This window comes from Heloderma suspectum, chromosome 1 (genome assembly GCF_057233095.1).
Source record: "Heloderma suspectum isolate Gila_16-S chromosome 1, 16-S_ref, whole genome shotgun sequence".
NCBI classification, from domain to species: Eukaryota; Metazoa; Chordata; class Lepidosauria; order Squamata; family Helodermatidae; genus Heloderma; species Heloderma suspectum.
Genome location: NC_139458.1, coordinates 164,177,826 through 164,196,744, shown reverse-complemented (window position 1 = coordinate 164,196,744; position 18,919 = coordinate 164,177,826). Strand labels below are relative to the sequence as shown.

General features: G+C 41.0%; 1 protein-coding gene across 3 annotated transcripts in view; it reads right to left on the bottom strand.

Moving 5' to 3' along the window:
* LOC146358378 (histamine N-methyltransferase-like) overlaps nucleotides 1–18,711 on the bottom strand; it is a 31,075-nt gene extending 12,364 nt beyond the window's left edge. For 2 of the 3 annotated variants that reach the window (XM_084809470.1, XM_084809479.1), the window contains exons 1-6: nucleotides 18,601–18,711; nucleotides 13,092–13,239; nucleotides 11,889–11,941; nucleotides 8,435–8,542; nucleotides 6,179–6,309; nucleotides 4,645–4,738 (exon numbers count right to left, since the gene is read on the bottom strand). In XM_084809470.1, coding sequence (XP_084665596.1) covers nucleotides 4,645–4,738; nucleotides 6,179–6,309; nucleotides 8,435–8,542; nucleotides 11,889–11,941; nucleotides 13,092–13,222 — 517 coding nt within the window. In that variant the 5' untranslated portion in view covers nucleotides 13,223–13,239; nucleotides 18,601–18,711. Of the gene's footprint in view, nucleotides 1–4,644; nucleotides 4,739–6,178; nucleotides 6,310–8,434; nucleotides 8,543–11,888; nucleotides 11,942–13,091; nucleotides 13,240–18,151; nucleotides 18,181–18,600 lie in introns of all 3 variants that reach the window. The other variant, XM_084809488.1, reaches the window with a different exon arrangement.
* Nucleotides 18,712–18,919: the final 208 nt, after the last annotated feature.

Sequence of the window (18,919 nt, the reverse complement as noted above, 5' to 3'; positions counted from 1 at the left end):
TGGGGATAGGGTTCAGCACCTTGGATAGCTTCTTTAGAGTTCTGCTTGGTTCTGACTGAAACTTGGATAGAGCCCCACCAAACTTGGAGCCACCAGCTTCCACTGACAGAGCCTAAATATGAATAATGAAATATCCATATTGCTGATGTAGAAAAACTTCCTGCTTTGGCTAAACATCCTCAGCTCTGTAAGATCTTCTCCTTCCAGCATTTTCCCTGGATTACTGTTTTGTGGCCTCAGCCTGGCTTGCAGTGGGGAAAACCATTTATTCCTCCTATTAGGAATGAGATGAGCCCAACTTTCAGAAAGGAGTTTAACAGCATGGTCCTACGAATGCTTACTTGGACATAAGACCCACTGCATTCCATGGAGTTTACTACTCCACAGTAAATTGCAGTCTTAATGAACAGGCTCTGTGAATCTTGGGGATAAAAAATAAAATCTCCCTACTTCCAGAAGCTGAAGAGGTTACATCCCGCGTCTAGTCTCTGACTGTAGTTTACTCATCATTTCATCTCACAGTATGATCTCAAAGCACATGGTGCAACAACTTTGCTGAAGCACAGATACTTTTGGCAAATTAGAAGTAAGGTGCAATATAAATGTAATAAACACATATATGAGAGATGTATAAATGTATGGAAGGTAGGAAAAAGAGAGAGAAGGTGTCTTGGTTAATAAAATCTACACGTATCTTACTGAAGTTTGGCTCAAGGGAATTTTGGCTATCCACAAAGGTACCATCTTTTTTCCTCATTAACTTTATTTTATTTCAAAATAAAGTTAACAAAATAAAGGCAACAAAAAGAAGATACATAATAATAAATCAATATCACTAAAGAAGCAAAAGAATCCACTAATTATAATTCTTAGTCTGTAACCAATATGCTTATGGACCATCTACAGTAAAACAGCCTACATAGGAGCTCAATATCCAAAGAAAGAATAAAAATACAATTTATACAGCATATAAAAGCACTGTGTGCATGTGTGTGTTATTCTGTGTGTTTGTATGTATGTGAATTAGTCAGAACAAATGTAGGCAATTGTACTTGGTTGGAATTTGTTCAAAAGTTTGAAGGGTTTCAACATAGGAAATAAATGGGAACCATGGTGCCATAATATCTTACTTGTAGTTAAGATTCCTTGCTTGCTGCTCTTGCATCTTTTTTTTAAATAAGTGAAAATCTTTGCATTTTATAGAGAAGCCCAAATATAGTGTACCCAGAGAACAACCAATACTTTCACTAGTTAGACACTCTGAAAGCTATTTACATGGACATTTGGTAGTATGCAAATGGACAGTAGCGCTAATGCGAATTATGTTGCACTAGCATAAGGGACCTCTAGTGCAATGCCTATAATGTTAGCTGGCACAACAGAGTTTCTGGGGAATCCCATCATGCCACCTAATGCTATAGATGTTGTGCAAGAAGTCTCTTATCCTAGCACAACATAATTTTCATTAGTGCTAGTGTCCAAATTGGACACCACCCATTAAATAATATGACAATAGAAGAAGCAGAAACAGCCCTGGTCATCTAGGTTGATAATCTACACTGTGGACAAGGGTGTGTGTCCCTCTTGGTTCTGTTGGACTGCTCAGTGACATTGGACCATGGTATCCCTCCGGACATTTGCAACTTGGAGGCCCTGTTTGCAGTGGTTCCAGTCCTGTTCTGGCTAAGCATTCTCAGAAAATGGTGCTGGAGAGGGGACTATTGCTCGTCCTCTTGGCTGTTAGCCTATCAGGTTCCTCAGGGCTTTATTTTGTCCCCCATGCTTTTTAACATCTACATGTAGTCCTGGGAGAGATCATTCTGGGGTTAGATTCCATCATTATGCTGATGATACTTAGCACTAGCTCTCTTTTTCAACTGATACCAAGGCGACTGTTGAATTCCTGACCTGTTGTCTGGATGCAGTGATGGACTGGATATGGGATAAACAATTGGGGCTCAGTTCAAACACGGAGGCACTGTCAGTCAGTAGACAAGCTAAGCCTGGACTGGGGCTTCTACCTGTTCGGGACGGGGATGCACTCCCTCTGAAGGGTCAGGTTCACAGCCCGGGGGTGCTTCTGGGCCCGGCATTGCTAGTAGCAGCTGTGGCCAGGAGTGCCTTTGTCCAGCTTCAGCACGTGTTTTAGTTGCACCTCCTTCTGGGGCCAATCAACACAGGTGACTTAGTGCAGAGCAAAAGCACTTCAGGGGCATTCACAACACATGACATTGTCGCCACCCTGCAGCAACCGCGCAGCTTCCCTCTCAAAAAGGCATATTTTAACAGAGTAATTTTAGTGCAGGTTTTTTCCTTAAATGCAGCTCCCGCACAGTTCAGCTGCAGTGTGCCCCATTCCCCTAAATTAAATCTGGCATGGTAGAGATGCCTCGGGATGTGTCTGTGACCTGACTGTGACCTAGTCAAGGGGTGTGGCTGTCCCCCTTTTTCCCACATTCCTTTCCCCCCACCATCTGCAGTAGCGTGCTTTGGACATAGGTTAGGCTTCCTGTAGTATCACTATTTCTCGATAGCGCTGTTTAAGGCTCTCACTACTGTCCTCCCTTTTCCTTCTCCTCTGTTTATTTATTCACACTATAACACAGTAGAGCTGTTTATTTCTTACTGTGCACTATATCACAGCAGCACTACTGAAAAATAGCACTATTGCAGGCTGTCAGCATTAGCCCTCCCCTTTACGTATTTCCAGTTAGCACTGTATTGCAGTAGTGCTATTTCACTATCGCACCATTTCACAGTAGCATTTCAGTCAGTACAGATTCTTTCTTCTGTAATCATGTAAACGCACTTTTCCCAAAGAGTTGGATGAAGAGAAGAATAAATCCTCTTATCTGTTTGGATAAAGTCAAATACAATTCAGAATGTTTCTTACCCACCACCCTCCCCTCTTGAGAATTACAAGACTTGCTCTGGATGGAATGAAGAGAAAGAAAGATCAGGTTAGGATAAGGGATGAAAGAAGAAGAAAAGAAGAATGGTGACTGGAAATGGAGAGTGGGGAAGTCACTGAGCAGATGCAGCAGACATTTTGAACACTGCAGGGGGGAGGGAGCAGAAAAACAAAAGGAAACATTAAGACAAAAGTGTATTAAACATTAAAAGGAAATATGAGAACAGTAAAACAACTGTAAATTTGCAATATCATGATCACACTATAGCATGACATCACACTACTGCAGTAACTGCTTTACCAATTCACATTTTGTGCCATCTTTTCCCCATTCACAATAGCACAGAAGAACTGTTTAAGCATTTACACTACCACAGTAGCTGCTTTACCCATTCACAATATGTAGGCTGTTTTTCTTATTCACAATAGCACAGAAGTGCTGTTTCAAGCATTCACAATAGTGCAGCAACTGCTTTACCAGTTCACAGGATGTGGGCTATTTTTCCCATTCGCAATAGTGCAGTAGCACTGTTTTAATCTTTCACAATATCCCAATGATGGATGAGAGGGGAGAAGTGTGGGGTAAACTACAGGGGCTTAATTCAGTGGTTCCATTAAACTTCCTTGAACAAGGGCGTGTGGACAGGGGCGGGGAACACGCTTCTCTTATTCACTGAGCAGTACCTACACATTGATGACATTCAGTTCTACTGGCTGGATTCAGTACACCCAACCCTGAAGTATGGCAGTTTCAAATGCTGTCTGACATGTGAAAGCAGGTTTTCAGGTAGTGTATACTCCACTTTTCTTGCCTCATGTGTCCCTGACAGACCAAAATCGATTTCATGAAAATCCAGATAAAACATGAAAGTGCTTCTCATACCATTTCTATGTAGATTGGCCCCTGGAGAAAGCAAATCTGGCCATAGTGATCAATGGCTTAATCACCTGCCATTTAGACTACAGCAGCACTCTACATGGGGCTGCCTATGAAGAGTGTTTGGAAACTCCAGCTACCACAAAGTGCTGTGGTCAGATTACTTTCTGGTGGGTACTTTGCTGACCATATTACATCATATCAACTGCACTGGTGCTTATAAAGCTCAGTTTGGGACCAAGATATCTGAAGGACTGTCTCTTCCCATATAAACCTGCCCATAATTTAAGATCTGTTTTGGAAGCTATCTTACATGTCCTACCACCTTAAGCTGGTTGGAACAGGGGACAAAGCCTTTTTAGTGGCAGCACCCTGACTATGGAACTCCATTCCTTAGGGAAGTTTGAGTGGCTCCTTCTTTGGTTAGTTTCAGGTGGGCTGTTTTGTTCTGCCTGGCATTTGAGTGATTTTAGATGTAATCCTGTTCTGTTTTTAAAGGTGATTTTGTCCTGTTTTTTAATTTGTTTATTATATTTTTAAAGCATTGTTTTTATATATTTTAATTTATATGTCACCTTGGCAGGCCCTATTGGGCTGAAATGTGACTCATAACATTTAAAAATAAATAAATAATTGTACTCACATAAATCTATAGTCACATTTGTTTTTTAAAAAACAAGTCACATGATACATGTTGTATTGAAGACTGGGACAGGAGTGCAGAAATAGGTAAGGCAATTGCTAAGGCAGAATGGTGAGGTGACCATGATGAAAACGCATTCACAGTCAGTCACAAACTCATGCATGTCCAAATGCAACCATGAACAGCATAAAAAGTGTACTTGATGGCACCTACCTGAAACAAGAATAATGAGGAGTTTGGCCCCAAGTTCCAAGAGGCTGTGAAAGAACCTAATGGTAGCTGGGATGTCTTTTACATAATACAGCATCTAGAAATAAGAATCAGTTTAATTTAAAAAGGGTTCACAAAAACCTTTGAACTACCCTAATATATACATTTTTGAATTTGTATCAATCTGTACTCTCTCTTTATCCAGGTGCACTGGCTAATGTAAATGACAACTTGGCATTTATCTTTCTAAAGTAAGGTTTGCACAGGTTTTCTTGTAATAGTATGTAAAAATGGAAAGCCCTCAAATCTTTCAGACCATTTCAAGTCAGTCAGTCAGTGTGGCAGATATAGATAGTTTTATCATTGGGTGGAGTTAGTTTCAGAAAAGTTACACAGATTGCTAGATGTAAGAAACAGTCATCATAGGCCTTTATTTCTTTTTACTTCCTTTTATTGTTTCCACAGTTTTTTGAACTAGCATGTACTCTTTTTTCCTTTCAGGAATTAATGCTTAGATTTTCCTATGAGATCCAAGGACTTAAAAAGCCAAGGAACATTCCGAAGAAGAGACTGGACAGCCATTTGTCAGGGATGCTTTAAACTGGATTCCTGCGGTGAGCAGGGGTTTGGACTGGATGGCTTGAATAGCCCCAACTGTTATGATTCTGTGATGAGAACTGGGAGAGTTGGCATAGAACCTGGTAATGCCAGTTTTGTGCTATTTGGTGCAGATTTACCTGTTCTTTAAGTACCTCAAAGAAAGGTCTCCCAGAGAAAATTTGCATAGCTAGCTGAGCTGAAATAATAGCAACAGAATGAGTCTATTCTGAGCTCCAAGAGGGTTTTCCACTGTTAGGAGATTGCTTAACATGACAGAATGAACCTGGGTAGCCGACCTAGGATAGCAGTTTCTTGCATTCAAATGTAAACCACCAAGAGAATCTCGTGGAACCTTAAAGACAGAGGGTTGGATCCAGACTTACCCTCAGCAGAGTTCTTTCCATACTTGATGGAAGGGGCAGGGGGCAATTTTCTCTGATTCTTTCTCCCCACTGCAGCACCCTGAAAAGCTGCTCAGGAGGGTTTGAAAGCAAGTGGGAAGTAGTGCTGTGGACTGCAGGGGGAAGATGAAATTGCCAAAAAAGTGCCACCTCTGCTGGATCCTGGTTTCCTTTGCAAAACAGAAGAAACCCTTAATGGAGGGCAAGCCTGGATCCAGCCCTTATGCTCTAAGCTTTTGTGGCTGAGAAACCACTTTGTCAGATACCCCTGCATTTGGCAAGCCTTTGCATTTCATGGCTTGTTGGCCTTTTTTTTTTTACAAACAAATAGCTAGCTAACCAATCTGGGGTGTGTGTGTGTGTGTGTGTGTGTGTGCGCTGTGTGTGCATGTACAGAGAAATTACTGTAAATAACAGGCCATATAAAATGAAAGGTAGGTCTGTGACATTTAAGTAGTATATCATGTGTGAAAAGTACCACATGAATGTAATGTCCCAGCAACAGCTCTGTGGCAATGTACAATGCAATCTTTTACCTGGATCATGTGGATGAAATTCCATTTCCTCATCTCTTTGCTCATCTTCATTCGACTTTCATATTCCAACGAAGTCTCCTTGTGCCAAGTAAACTTTATGTTCTCGAGGTTTGATGTCTTTGCAACACGTTCTAAAATATGATAGCTTCATGGTTTATCTCAATTGCAAATACAGAATAAATTTCCATTTCAAATTTTAGAGCAGCTGAAAGCCCTATATTTTAAAAATATGACATTGGTGTCATTGGCAGGGCCAGTCTTGAGCTGCCAGCTGCCTCCTTCCGCTCTCAGTGGATTCACTCTCTTTAACGGAGCCAACCAAGATGTGAAGGAAGCACTTTTTGCCACGTAAGTCATATGACAGTTTCAGAATCTGTCTCCAGTTCCATCCTTGATGATTCCAGTAAGGTGGAACAAAATGCTAATATGCCTGCTTTGTGTCTGGTATCTAGAACTTAGATTTTGGACATACATTTTATATTTAAAGTAAACAAGAAGGACAGCATTTCACCCATCTGATAAAAGAAATACATGAAGGCAGTAGTAAAACTATTAACACATAACAGACAGGATCCAGACAAAGTAAAGCATCATCATCATATTTATATCCCACCTTTTTCCCAATACTGGGACTCAAGGTGGCTTTACAACATTAAAAATGTATACGGTTAAAACCTATAAATAGAAATATACAAAAGTTAAAAATATTATTTAAAAATATTAAAAGCATTATGAAGGCCATTGTGTTCAATGGGAGAAATGTAAGCCCATTGATAACAATGGATCTTACAAGAAGTTATCTATTGGCTAGATTATGTCTAAGGTAGTTTCATATCAAATGAAATGGACTTTTGATCCACCAGAATCCAGAGGAAGTTTAGCCACTGCTTGTAACTTAAATCCCATTGTAACCCATTTCAACTCTTTGTGAAATCAGCTCTTATTTCAGTGCAGGTTTGAAGTCTGAACATTCCACACTGGATGATAGTGAGATGTTTGCAACATTTTTTGATTCCCAATGCAGACAGACAATACTTTTTGCCCCTCTGAAGCTCGTAACTTCAGAGCTGAAGACTGTCATAAGTGACGTGGCTGTCTTGTTGCCCAGAAAGCACTCAGAAAGAGAGAAAACTAGGTCCCTGCATCACTGCTACTTTAATCCTATTTCAACTATGACTTCACTGTTTGGGGCACACCTACATCGGCATAACATCCTGACCTTTGTATGCACAAAGCATTCGAAATACTATGCTTTGTTATAGCTCTGACGTAACACTGCAAATTAAAGTGTTACTTTTCTCAGGGCTCCAATTATGATACATCCCTGAGAAATAGATGAGAAATGTTCCGCCTGTGCTTATCTCCCTTCCTTTGCGTTCCCTATTGGACACAGGCTACCACTTCTGAATGCTGCAGCCGTTACTCGGTCCTCTTCCATTTATCAGTCTCTAGCCTCTACAACCACAGTTGAAATCTAATTTGCTATTTTAAACTCAGACATCATTGAGCAGTAATCCATATCCTCATTGAAAATAATCTGGCCCAGTCTGCTTTTATTTAATGACTAGACAGTCTGTGAGGAGACATCAGGAAAATGAAGAGTAGGGAAAGAAAGCTAATGCCCATCAATGTAGCTTTTCCATGTCAAAACTCAGAATTGGGCCAACCGTCAAAGACATTTTGAAAGCCCTCAAGACAGCATAGCTCTGTCCTACTTCATGCGTAACTATTTTCTTAAATGGAAATGTGTCTACTTTGTCATGTATGTGGCCAATCACAGTTTCTCATTATGAACATACATGCAAAATAGACATAGTGCTTTCATCAGAAGTGGCACCATACACAGTGTGTCTGTATCCATGTAGGAAAATCAGTATTTCTGAAGTAGTCATCAGTTTCAGGGTGAGTTCCAGCCTACCATGTCAAGCAGGTGCAGTCTATTGTCTCTTTCATTTCATCAGCTACTTCACTTCTTTACTGTTTTCACTGCCACTTCAGAAGGGATTAAAAGCTCCTCTGTGTTGCCACCATGCTGAGAATCACAGAATAGCTATTCCCTTGCAATGGAATTGTGGCAAATGAATGCTCCCTAGAAATGTTACACCAACTATTTCTTTACAGAATGAAAAGCGTAAAACTGATACAATAATAAAAGACAAATTATCTGACAAATTATCTTGTGCTCAACTTTTTAGAAATAAGTTGTTAAAATTATCACAAACTGCAAGAAAACATAAGCCACAGTGTTAACTGTACCTTTGTAGCTGATCATTTGTTCAGCGCTTGGTTCTATCACATCATTATGAATAACAACTCCAGGATATTTAGCCTGTAATTTTGTGAGAATCTGAAGGTCAATTTCTCCTAGGGCACAAATAAAAGGAAGAAAGCTGACAATTTTGTAAAGAATCTATATAAGTTATTTAGTCATGGAAAAAGAAACTACCTCTGCTGATCAGGGCGACCAAGGTCTATTCCATCCCAAAACTGGGCCTGAACCCAGACTGGAATGGATCCAGATAATTAGTTTCATTCAAGAGTGCAGAGGAAGGCTTGCTGGTCATTCCGAATGAAAAGAATGTCGCCATGAAGTTCCCAGATGGTGGGCCTTCTCTGTAGCAGCGCCCACCATCTGGAAAATCCTTCCTCACGCAGTTTGGGAGGCAGAAAATGTGGCATCTTTTAAACACCTTCTGAAAACACATTTGTTCACCCAGGCATTCCCTGGGCTGTAAGTAAATTAATTATGCTGCTCCATTTTACCACTTGTGGGTGTTTTTGTGTGTATTTTTTTTACTGTAGTGCTTTTAATGCTGTGTTTTAATGTTGTGCTTTTAATATTGCATTAGTATTGTGAACTGCTGTTTTATTATATTCAGCCGTATATAACTACCACAAGTAAATAAATAATAAAAATGTGACCTCAGAACAGCAATCGTGTGTGAAAAAAAGTCCCGGCACAGTGATGTCTGTACCTAGATCAGGGCCCCCACATGTTTCACATGCTGATTTGAAATTATGCATGCATTGTAGCATGTTTTTGTTAATGGGCTGTCATTTGTCAGCCATGATGGATACAATTGTCACATGGGCAAGGTACCAGTCAATGGTGGGATGTGATATGATTGTTATGCAACATTCCCTTTCAGACACTGATTATCTACTTTAAAAATATGTTAAATATAGTTTACTAAGTAACTTGAGTACTGTGTCCAATTCTGGGCACAACACTTTAAGAAGGGTTCAGACAAACTGGAAAAGGTTCAGAGGAGGGTAACGAAGATGATGTTTAGCCTTGAGAAGAGAAAACTGAGGAGAGATATGATAGCACTCTTCAAGTACTTGAAAGGTTGTCCCACAGAGGAAGGCCAGGATCTCTTCTCGATCATCCCAGAGTGCAAGACATGGAATAATGGGCTCAAGTGACAGGAAGCCAGATTCTGGCTGAACATCAGGAAAAACTTCCTGACTGTTAGAGCAGTACAACAATGGAACCAATTAGCTAGGGAGGTGGTGGGCTCTCCCACACTGGAGGCATTCAAGATGAAGCTGGACAGCCATCTGTCAGGGATAGTTTGATTTTGATTCCTGCATTGAGCAGGGGATTGGACTCAATGGTCTTGTAGGCCCTTTCCAACCCTACTATTCTATGATTCTAAGGGTTGAGAGAGCATGTGGTGAGTCAAACAAATGCAAGCATCTTGTCCATGTTCTCAGGTTCCAAAAACTGAAATTGATCCCATAAAACAGGATAAGACAATGCACTGGACATCTCAACAGACACTGTATCAATAGCGGTGTTCAAGTCAGCATGAAGGTTAATGATATTATCTTTGAAGTGTCTTGCAAACTCCTTGCATGTTAATAAATCAGGTGCAGCACACCAATGTATACTGTTGTAATTGTAAGAGAAGTAGGAGGCTTTTGAAAGGTCACGTATGCTTTATCATCTGTGTTTCTAGCACAAGCACATGCCACAAGCATAATGTTGCATTTGCAGGACAAGTGGGAGGTCATGCTGCTGTTCCATGTTCCTTTTATGTCTGGTAAGTGCCTGTGCAGTTGTGCAGGCATGCAGGGTTTTTTTAAAAAAAAAAGAAGTTGTGTGGTTATTCACAGCTGTGCAGCTCTGTAGGTGTGCATTGAAAATTAGCCTCTCCCCCACCTCATCCCCCAGAATAATGTCTGATCAACCAGCCTCATCAATGAAGGAGAGGAAATGGAGGACAACCAAGGATTTCCTGCCCACACTCTCTTATCTCCACATAAAGTGAAGGTGGGGGAAAATTTTGCAAACAGGTTCTACAGCTTTGTACCTACACCCACTAGTAAGAGTTATAATACTACTTGACTGGAACACACATAACTCAGTAGCACACAGAAACTGGGAGAGGGAAAAACTGAGGAAAAACAATAAAAGTGGTCTGGAAATGGAAAATTGAAGGAGAAATAGCATCAGGACAACAATTTGGGAAGTGTGCCATGCATTACATAAGTGAGTCAGACACTGCAGTACTGATTTAAAAAAAGAACTCTAGATTGGCTTCTGGTAAATACGACATCAGTTTCAGTGCCCAAAGAGTCCCAGGACACAGAAAAAAGAGGATGAAATGTCATCAGGGTGTCAGGAGAGAAAGGTGAGTTTAGCAGAGATGGTAAGGCATCATGAGGTAAGGCCAGCACCAAGGAAGATACAATAGTTGACAATATAATAGTTTTATGAAAGGTGACCAGAACATGGACTAAAAAAGAAATAAAGATATGGAGTTTTCAGTGATTAAAATATATATAGCATATCAACAACTGAATAACCATTTATCCAGGAAAAGGTAAACCAATTAATATTTATTTGGATTTACATAGCATAAAGATGAGTATATGCTTTCAAAGAGGGAAACTGAATTTCAGATGCAGGATAAATAGCTTTAGTTTTGCTCTATTTACAAAGATATTTTCATCTTCAAATATCAGAACACATTGGTTTAACTTGTTGGAACTGAGCTACAGCCAAACCTGGGAATGCGAAATTGATAATTAACCACTGAAAATGTTTTGATGTCATAATTTGTTCATGTATTCAGAAATAGTATTCTCTAAAACCATACTAATATAAAAAAAACCCTTAAAGAGAAAAAAAATCATTTTTCCATATGTTGAACTGTTAAGATATTTTCCCCCATTCACAAGTAACCAACCTACCACTCTCATGTTATTTTTTAAACACCCCTTCACCCAAACCTCTCTGATTTGTAGCGTAATCTACAACCTTAATTGAGTTTACTTAGTTGTTTATATGCAAACAAGTGCTTTGGGGCATTTTAGAGCTCAATATATGGCAGCCTGCATTATCAACAACTTTCAATTTAAGCTATAGGAATTATTTAAGCTCTCCAATACAATTACCTTAAAAAGGCTATCACTATGTTCACCATTAAGTTTCCAATTAAACCTTTCAAGGAAATGGATTGCTTATAGCACATTTGCTATTTTATAGCACAGTAAATGCCTTTTGTTATTGTGGGCAAGAGTTGACAACATTAATAAGATGTAAGGTGTAAACAAAGCACAATTATGGAGTGGCGTTATAGACTAGAATATGGGTTAACATTTTCACTATTAGTTATGGCCACTTGTAGTCAGACTTCCTATAATAAAGAATAATAATCTATAACTCAAATAATTAAATTCATGTCTTCATAATTTTACTCACCTGAACCACCACCAACACTTAAAACATTGATTGTAGATTTTCTGTTACCTATACTAAGACAAAAAATTACACTTTTGTGAATAGTCAGAAGGTCAAAGAAGTATTCAGGAAGTATAATGGTGTTCATATCCAGAAATGTATCCACCCATTCCCAATGTTCTGTCTCACTCTAATATGACCAATACACAGAACCCAAGATTGTTGTTGTTCAGTCATTAAGTCGTGTCCAACTCTTCGTGACCCCATGGACCATAGCACGCCAGGCCTTCCTGTCCTGCGCTCTCTCCCGGAGTGTTCTCAAGTTCATATTCATTGGATTGGTGATGCTATCTAGCCATCTCATCCTCTGCCGTCCCCTTCTCCAAGATAGGGCTAAGCAAATGAAGAGGAGGAGCTATGCAATAGGACCAGACTTGAGTCTCAGTAGCTTGGATTAGAAGGGGTAGCAAAGAAGTTAAAGGCCACACCCCAAAGGTGTTACAAATTACACTCTTGTTTTTCTCCCATACATGTGGATGGTTGCCATACACTCCTATAGGGAACCACAGAGCACTACAAGTTGTGGCGAAGGCTTTCATGGTTTATATCTAACATAACACTAGCAGAAAAATTACAAGAATTGGCATTGTTCCACTAGTGATTTTGCAACTGTTAGCGTAGAAGTTTTGCACTAGGAGGAATTACACCATTAGATACAACCCCCGGTTTCCTAGGCCAATTTGCTGCCAATGGATTTCTTTAGTTTTTCCATGTCAGCCCATTAATAAGCTGATTTTTTTAAATGCAAAAGGAAAGAAATATGGGACCACTAAATAGGTTTGTGCAGAAGATAAAGCCAATGGATTAATAACTGCAGTGTTATCAAATAATTTCTTATGAATCCCAAGTAGCAAAAAATCATACGATTCCTTGTTGATGATTGCATGTGAATATGTGCAAGTATTCATTCCACTTGAGCTATATTTACTTATGAAGAAACAATGATATCTGCCTTCTGCTAGGCAGACCCTGTCTCCAAGAGAAATTGGAATGTCTGAAGTAAGGCACTATCAAATATTTGTGGGGAAAGAGGAGAGAAATGGCAGTCTAGAACTCTCCAGCAGTTCCTGCAAAGCCAGCTCTACAGAACACACATAACTACACACACTCTCTTTATACACACTGTATCAAAGGTTTGTTCTTATCAGAAGTCTGTGCTTTTACCTTGATATTATGCCTGGCAGCTTCTTCTGAATGAATTCCAGCATGCACTGATGCTCTGTCGAATTCTCGAGGAACAGACGAAAAGATTCAACATAGTGGCGATGGTCAGACAGCAAGCTTCTCATAGTCATGGCTGAATCTCAACCCACTTAAAAAACACACACATAAAACAACAAAAACAGAGTTATTTGCCTCTAATATGAGTGGGGTAGAGGACAAAGAAAAGCCAATGCAAAGATACAGAGCAACATCAGTAGTTCTCCCACATCAGTGAGAGCTGCTTAAAATTTATAGCTGCCAAGCTGTTTGTATTATGCAAGGGAGTATAATGGGAAACCACTTGCTAAAACAGCATATTGGCATTTTTATCGGACTTTGTACTGAGACCTTGACTGCTGCAAATGGTTTTTTTTTTCAGCCAGCACAGAGCTATAGAGTATGGCTCCTTTGTAAATGTAGGCACTGCTTTTATGTTTGAGCGATAAGTGATTTCTATCAGGAATAATTTCAGTGGCTAGTTTTGCTGAATCTCCAAGGTGACATCTAAGGTGTGCGTGAGAGTTTTGTTTTTGACCTAGCTAGAATTCTGTTTTATTTTAAATTGATCCTTCTCCCTTTGGGAACTGGGGGGAAATAACTTCCATTAAATAAAAATTAGGGCTTTCTCCCTAAATATTTTAGGGTTACAGGTTAAAGCTTTTTAAGAGAAGCCTTTACTCCAAATTTTAATTATGTTCACACAACCATAAAATGTTGGGTATTTGGTATGATATCATCAAATAGTTAAAGAACAGTAACTAAACACTTGGCTGGTTGATTAATTCAAATCCTCCAGTGCTGCAGTCATCCCTTGCCCACCTCCATCCTGCTCATGGTACACGCCTGCTTTTATCTCTGATATGTTTCCAGTTCATTTTCTGATAGTCTTCATGTCATCAAGTCCATGCCTCTGACATCCCTCAACACTCTTCCTGTTCCATCCATATTATTTCCATGTCTATGCTTTTCAGCCCACTATACACTGTTGCTGGCTTGTTTGGCCACGGCCAGTTGTCCATGCAGCTTCTCAATTTATCCAGAACTGTTGTCTTTTTTCCTCTGCTTTCTGCAGGCAGAATACATCTGTTTGTTATGTATCTCTAGGCCCTAAGTGAGATTTTCCCTCAGCTTCCCTTCCTCCTGGGTCCTGTCTCTACCCAACTTCTCAGCTGTCAGCTACCCTGCTTGCTTAACACCTCTAATTGCCATTCCAGCATTCCTCCACCCCCAAACCTTCAACTTAATATTCTTGCAAGTGCAGACTGTGAAGTTCGAATTTCAGTGAACACAACATTACAGTCGCTCAGACAAAGGCTAAGTCAGGCTCAAAAACAGGTGCTATAATTAATTGATTGTATAATATAATTAACCGCCTAATTAGCATAATTACCCTTGCTCTGCACAGGTTGTCATAATGTCTGAACCTAGAGAGGGTGGGTGGCTGGGATGGTTTACAAGCCACACTGAAACCCTAGAACAGGCCTAGAACAAGCCATAGGTTTCAGGGTAGTTTGTAAACCACCCCAACCGCCCATCCTTGCCAGGTTTGAATGTCATGACAACCCATAACCACCATAGCTTATTTTCCCTCTGTGATTGTGAGAATGGGGCTGTTCAGAAACATGGTAACCCACACTCAGTGGTTGAGTATGGCCGCATTCGGACATCACGATAACCCATGATGTGTTAATAAGCTATGCACAGTAGCTTATTCTTGAAATAGTCCACCACACGAATGGGCTAATAAGCTACTGTGAGTAGCTTATTCAGCTGCTGTGTGTAATTGGGTCTCAGTTTTGGGGAAAAGGTGGGATATAAATATAATAATGATAATAATATAATAATAATATAATAATAGTAATAGTAATTTCACTCACTCCCCCCGCCCTCTGTCTTGCTGCAGTCCTCCTGCCTGAGCAGTGGCACTGTTTCACCTCTCAAGTGCTGAACATTTGCAGTTGAGAGGCACCTGATCCAACATCAGAACCCCGCATGACTACTCACCAAGGAGCAAAAATCCCAAGTGGACCAAAAAGAGGGGTGGCTATAAAACCTTGGGGGTTTGCAGGATCAGGAGCAAATTTCACACACAGCCTCTCCTAGTTGGAAGGCACCCAATGCACCATCAGAACCCTGCACAATTGCCCCAGAAGAGCGAAAATCCCAGGTGCAACAAAAAAAGGGGTGGCACAAATAAACCTTTGGGGGGTTGCAGGATCGGGACAAAATCCTCAATTGCACATTTCCCCCATACCCATTGCTGGCATAAAGCCTTTATTGTCTAAAAACCCCTAAAGCCCTCAACCCAACATTGGTGGTAGAGCCACTTCTGTCTGCTATAGTGCTTTAGCGCTATAGCAAAATTGTGCAAAAGCAAAATCATGCATTGCCCCGTTAGCCATTTTGCTTCTTCAGAAACAAGTGCACATAACAGGAACAAGGGGATGGGAGCTATAACTCCCTGACAGTTTGCCAGAATGGGGCAAAATGGCACAGTTGGGGTGCCCTCATGGGGAGCCTTCAGATGCTGTAGTGGATAATTGTGCAATTTTTCTTCTTCAGGGAAAAGTGCTCATAACAAGAAAAAGGGGGTGGCAACTTTAACTCCCTGACAGTTTGCTGGAATGGGGCGAAATTGCGCAGCTGGGGTGCCCTCATGGGAACAGCCTCATACAACCTTCAGTTGCTGTAGTGGATAAGTGCAGAACCTCACTTCTTCTTTTCTCTATTCCCCTATTTTCCCTTATTTCCCAAATTGCACAGTTTCAAAGTAGCGATCAGGGAATCCTGTCACTGTGTAACTTCACTGTAGCAGGGTAGCATGATAGTGCAAGGCTGCCATTGTACTGGGGGAAAGCTCTCACTTTAACTGTAGCAGGGTTTCAGGGAAGGCCATTCTTGTTTGGCTGTGATTGTTCCAGGGCTGCTTGTCAGATCCTGGAAAAAGGTATCTTAGTGTGTTGTCTGCACAGCCCCAATGTCTACTTTTTGCGCTCCAAAGCATGGGTAAATGTTAGGGGTGTACAAAACCCACTTACCAGTCTGCTGAAGGGGTCCACGGGGGGGGGACGTGATCCGTTCCTCCCCTGGAATCCTCCCCGGTTGGCTCCTCTCCACGGTGAGTCCACAGAGCCACCGGCCGGGCCCGTCCGCAGCCAGACTTCCGTCCACTGCCACGCAAATGGCGTCTGGCATAGCGGACGCCATTTGTGTCCCTGCCCTTGGCCGTGATAGGCTACGTAAATATTTACATAGCCTATCACGGCAAAGAGCAGGGACGCAAATGGCGTAGCGGACGCCATTTGCATCACTGCTCTTTTCGTGATTGGCTAGGTAAATATTTATGTAGCCAATCATGGAAAGAGCAGGGACGCAAATGGCGTAGCGGACACCATTTTCGTCCTTGCTCTTTGCCGTGATAGGCTATGTAAATATTTACGTAGCCTATCATGGCCAAGGGCAGGGATGCAAATGGCATCTGCTATGCCAGACACCATTTGCGTCCACAGCCCGGCAGTGGATGGCTGTGGACCGAAGATGACGGACCCAGACCGCCGATGCCAGGTAGGGTCCGTCCCGACCGGACTTCACAGGGTGGCGGGGTGGAGCAGTCGGTTCCACCACAGACTCCAGGGGGGCCAGATTCTAAAGAATCCAACCTCATTGGAGTCCGTGGCAGATTTCTCCGCCATCCCTAGTAAATGCATACATAAGAGTTAGTTCACATAGCTAATTCTTTCTTCTTGTGAGCAGTCCCAGCCCATGATGAGGCACACACTAGCATGGAGACTAAACTGAGCACTACATAGATACAACAGCAGCAATGTCCATGATCAGAAGACTGAAAAAAGTACCTCTGCCAACCCAGAAAGAGCTGCAAAACATATCTGTGTACTGCCCATTTGCACGGCATTTCCTCCATGCTGGGACAGACCAACACAGATTACAAACACCACCACCACCACCCCAAGCTAAACATAAGCCAAAAGTGCATGTCTGCCAGATCATTGTAAATCCCCATATTTATTTGAGCTACCAGTGGCTGCCATTCCCAGATGTTGGGCTGCATTGATGGAACACCTCCTCCCAGATGTACCAGCCCTTACATTGTCATCCACAGAAACCCTTCTTCAAGTGGCCCCTCATTCTGAGGCTTGGAGGGTGGCAACAAGAGACGGGGCATTTTCAGTGGAGCCCCCCCCCCTCCCGCAGCTCTCAAATGCCTCCCGTAACCCCAGGGAAGCTTGCCTGTTGCCCACAGTGCTATATTTTCAGTGCCGGGCGAAGGCTTTCCTATTCTCTGAAGCTTTTGAAGTTTTTAAAATGTCATCTAAACCTGTAAAAGTATTTTTAAACATTTTAGTATTTTATTATTTTACTCCCTGCAACCTGGTTTGGAGTTGTACCTGATACTGTTTTCTACACTGTGATGGCATGGCGTTATTTATTAGTTTTATATTGTTGATTTTATTGTAATCTCATTAGTATTGTTTTTGTAAAATGCCTAAAGAAATTTATTTTATGAGGCATTTAACAACTGTAGGGCCCAATCCTGTGCATGTTTAGACAGAAAAAAAGACCTACACTCTCAGCATTCCCCAGCCACAATGGCTGGCTGGGAAATGCTGGGAGTTGTAGGAAGTTTTTCTGTCTAGACATGCATAGGATTATGCCCTTAATAAATAATTGAGCTTGGTGGGTCACAAGCAAACCTGTACCTAGGCACACAGGGATACTGATGGACTACATGGAGGAAATGCAGCACCAAAATAAATTATGTGAAGCGGTCCACATTGGCACTGGCACTTCAAAATCTATACAAAAGTCATCCAAACTTGTATTAATTCCCTAAAAATTGAAGTGACTTTGGGAGACCAAGAACACAGACAATTTCAGACAAACCCCCCCAGTGGTAACAAGAATAAATCCCAAGTGCACATTTTACAATAATGGTAACAATACATGGGATTGGAATACACAGCACACCTCCCTGAATTAACAATGGTACTGTCCATGTTTACATACTGCTTTACTAAGCAGCCTCTTACGTCTTTTACAGGAAATTGGGACGATTCAAACTATTTGACATTTGAAATGTTTTACATTCTCTGGCTGTTAACATTCAAGAAAGAGCTTTAATCTTCCCCTATTTCAAATAGTGTAATATTAAAGCTCTATCTGTAACTACCCTTATGTTGCCATCTTGTGTGTACACTTCGTATGTTGTAAGTCCCACTGAACTCACTGGAACTTCATGCAACAGAATTAGATCTTCAATTAGCCATACAGCAAAAACCTTTAGACACTATGGATAAAATCTGATTTCAAAACAAACCCTACTTGGGGAACTTTAGAACAATTGCAACAGAAAAAATAGTTTTAGGATAATTTAATGCTGATTTCAAGTAGCAAACTGTAGATGATTTCAGCTTTTCTTTTCAAGGAAGAGTTTGAAAAATTTAGTACTTACATGTAAAAGTTGTTAAGCAACTGCTAGCTAGTTTCAATCTGTAGGAATGTTGCAACAGTTTCCAGGAAATGGATTCTGTCTCACACCAAGTACATTTTACAGGCTGAATCTATCTCCACCCACAAAATCAGAGTCTTGGTAAGCAGACTATTTCTGCTCCGGAAGGGAAATAAGTGAGAGCAACTCCTGACAGATCACACAGTACTGAATGGGGCTGAATACTTACAGCTATAATCTGCCTTCATTTTCACCGGTGTAAATCTGAAACTGTCCCATTTTATATTACTGTATGGAAAATTCAACTGTACAAATTTAATTT